General features: G+C 49.6%; 1 protein-coding gene across 1 annotated transcript in view; it reads left to right on the top strand.

The window, feature by feature from the left end:
- DSPP (dentin sialophosphoprotein) overlaps nucleotides 1-413 on the top strand; it is a 4,489-nt gene that overhangs the window by 3,805 nt on the left and 271 nt on the right. Inside the window, exon 4 of the mRNA XM_026456702.1 lies at nucleotides 1-413. This exon is cut by the window's left edge and continues 927 nt beyond it; it is cut by the window's right edge and continues 271 nt beyond it. Within this exon, the coding sequence (XP_026312487.1) occupies nucleotides 1-413 (413 nt within the window).

The following is a 413-nucleotide window of genomic DNA, read 5'->3' as shown; positions in this document are numbered from 1 at the left end:
AATAGCAGTGACAGCAGTGATAGCAGTGACAGCAGTGATAGTGACAGCAGCAATAGTAGCGACAGCAGCAATAGCAGTGACAGCAGCGATAGCAGTGACAGCAGTAATAGTAGTGACAGTAGCAATAGCAGTGACAGCAGTAGTAGTAGTGACAGCAGCGATAGCAGTGACAGCAGCAACAGCAGTGATAGTGGTGACAGCAGCGACAGCAGTAACAGCAGTGATAGTAGTGACAGCAGTGACAGCAGCAACAGCAGTGACAGCAGTGATAGCAGTGACAGCAGCGATAGCAGCAATAGCAGTGACAACAGTGACAGCAGCGATAGTAGTGACAGCAGTGATAGCAGGGACAGCAGTGATAGCAGCGATAGCAGTGACAGCAGTGATAGCAGTGACAGCAGTAATAGCAGTGA

The sequence above is a fragment of the Piliocolobus tephrosceles genome, chromosome 3, assembly GCF_002776525.5.
Source record: "Piliocolobus tephrosceles isolate RC106 chromosome 3, ASM277652v3, whole genome shotgun sequence".
Classification (NCBI taxonomy): Eukaryota; Metazoa; Chordata; class Mammalia; order Primates; family Cercopithecidae; genus Piliocolobus; species Piliocolobus tephrosceles.
Note: the sequence above shows the minus strand (reverse complement) of the source record. Positions and strands in the feature narration are given on the sequence as shown.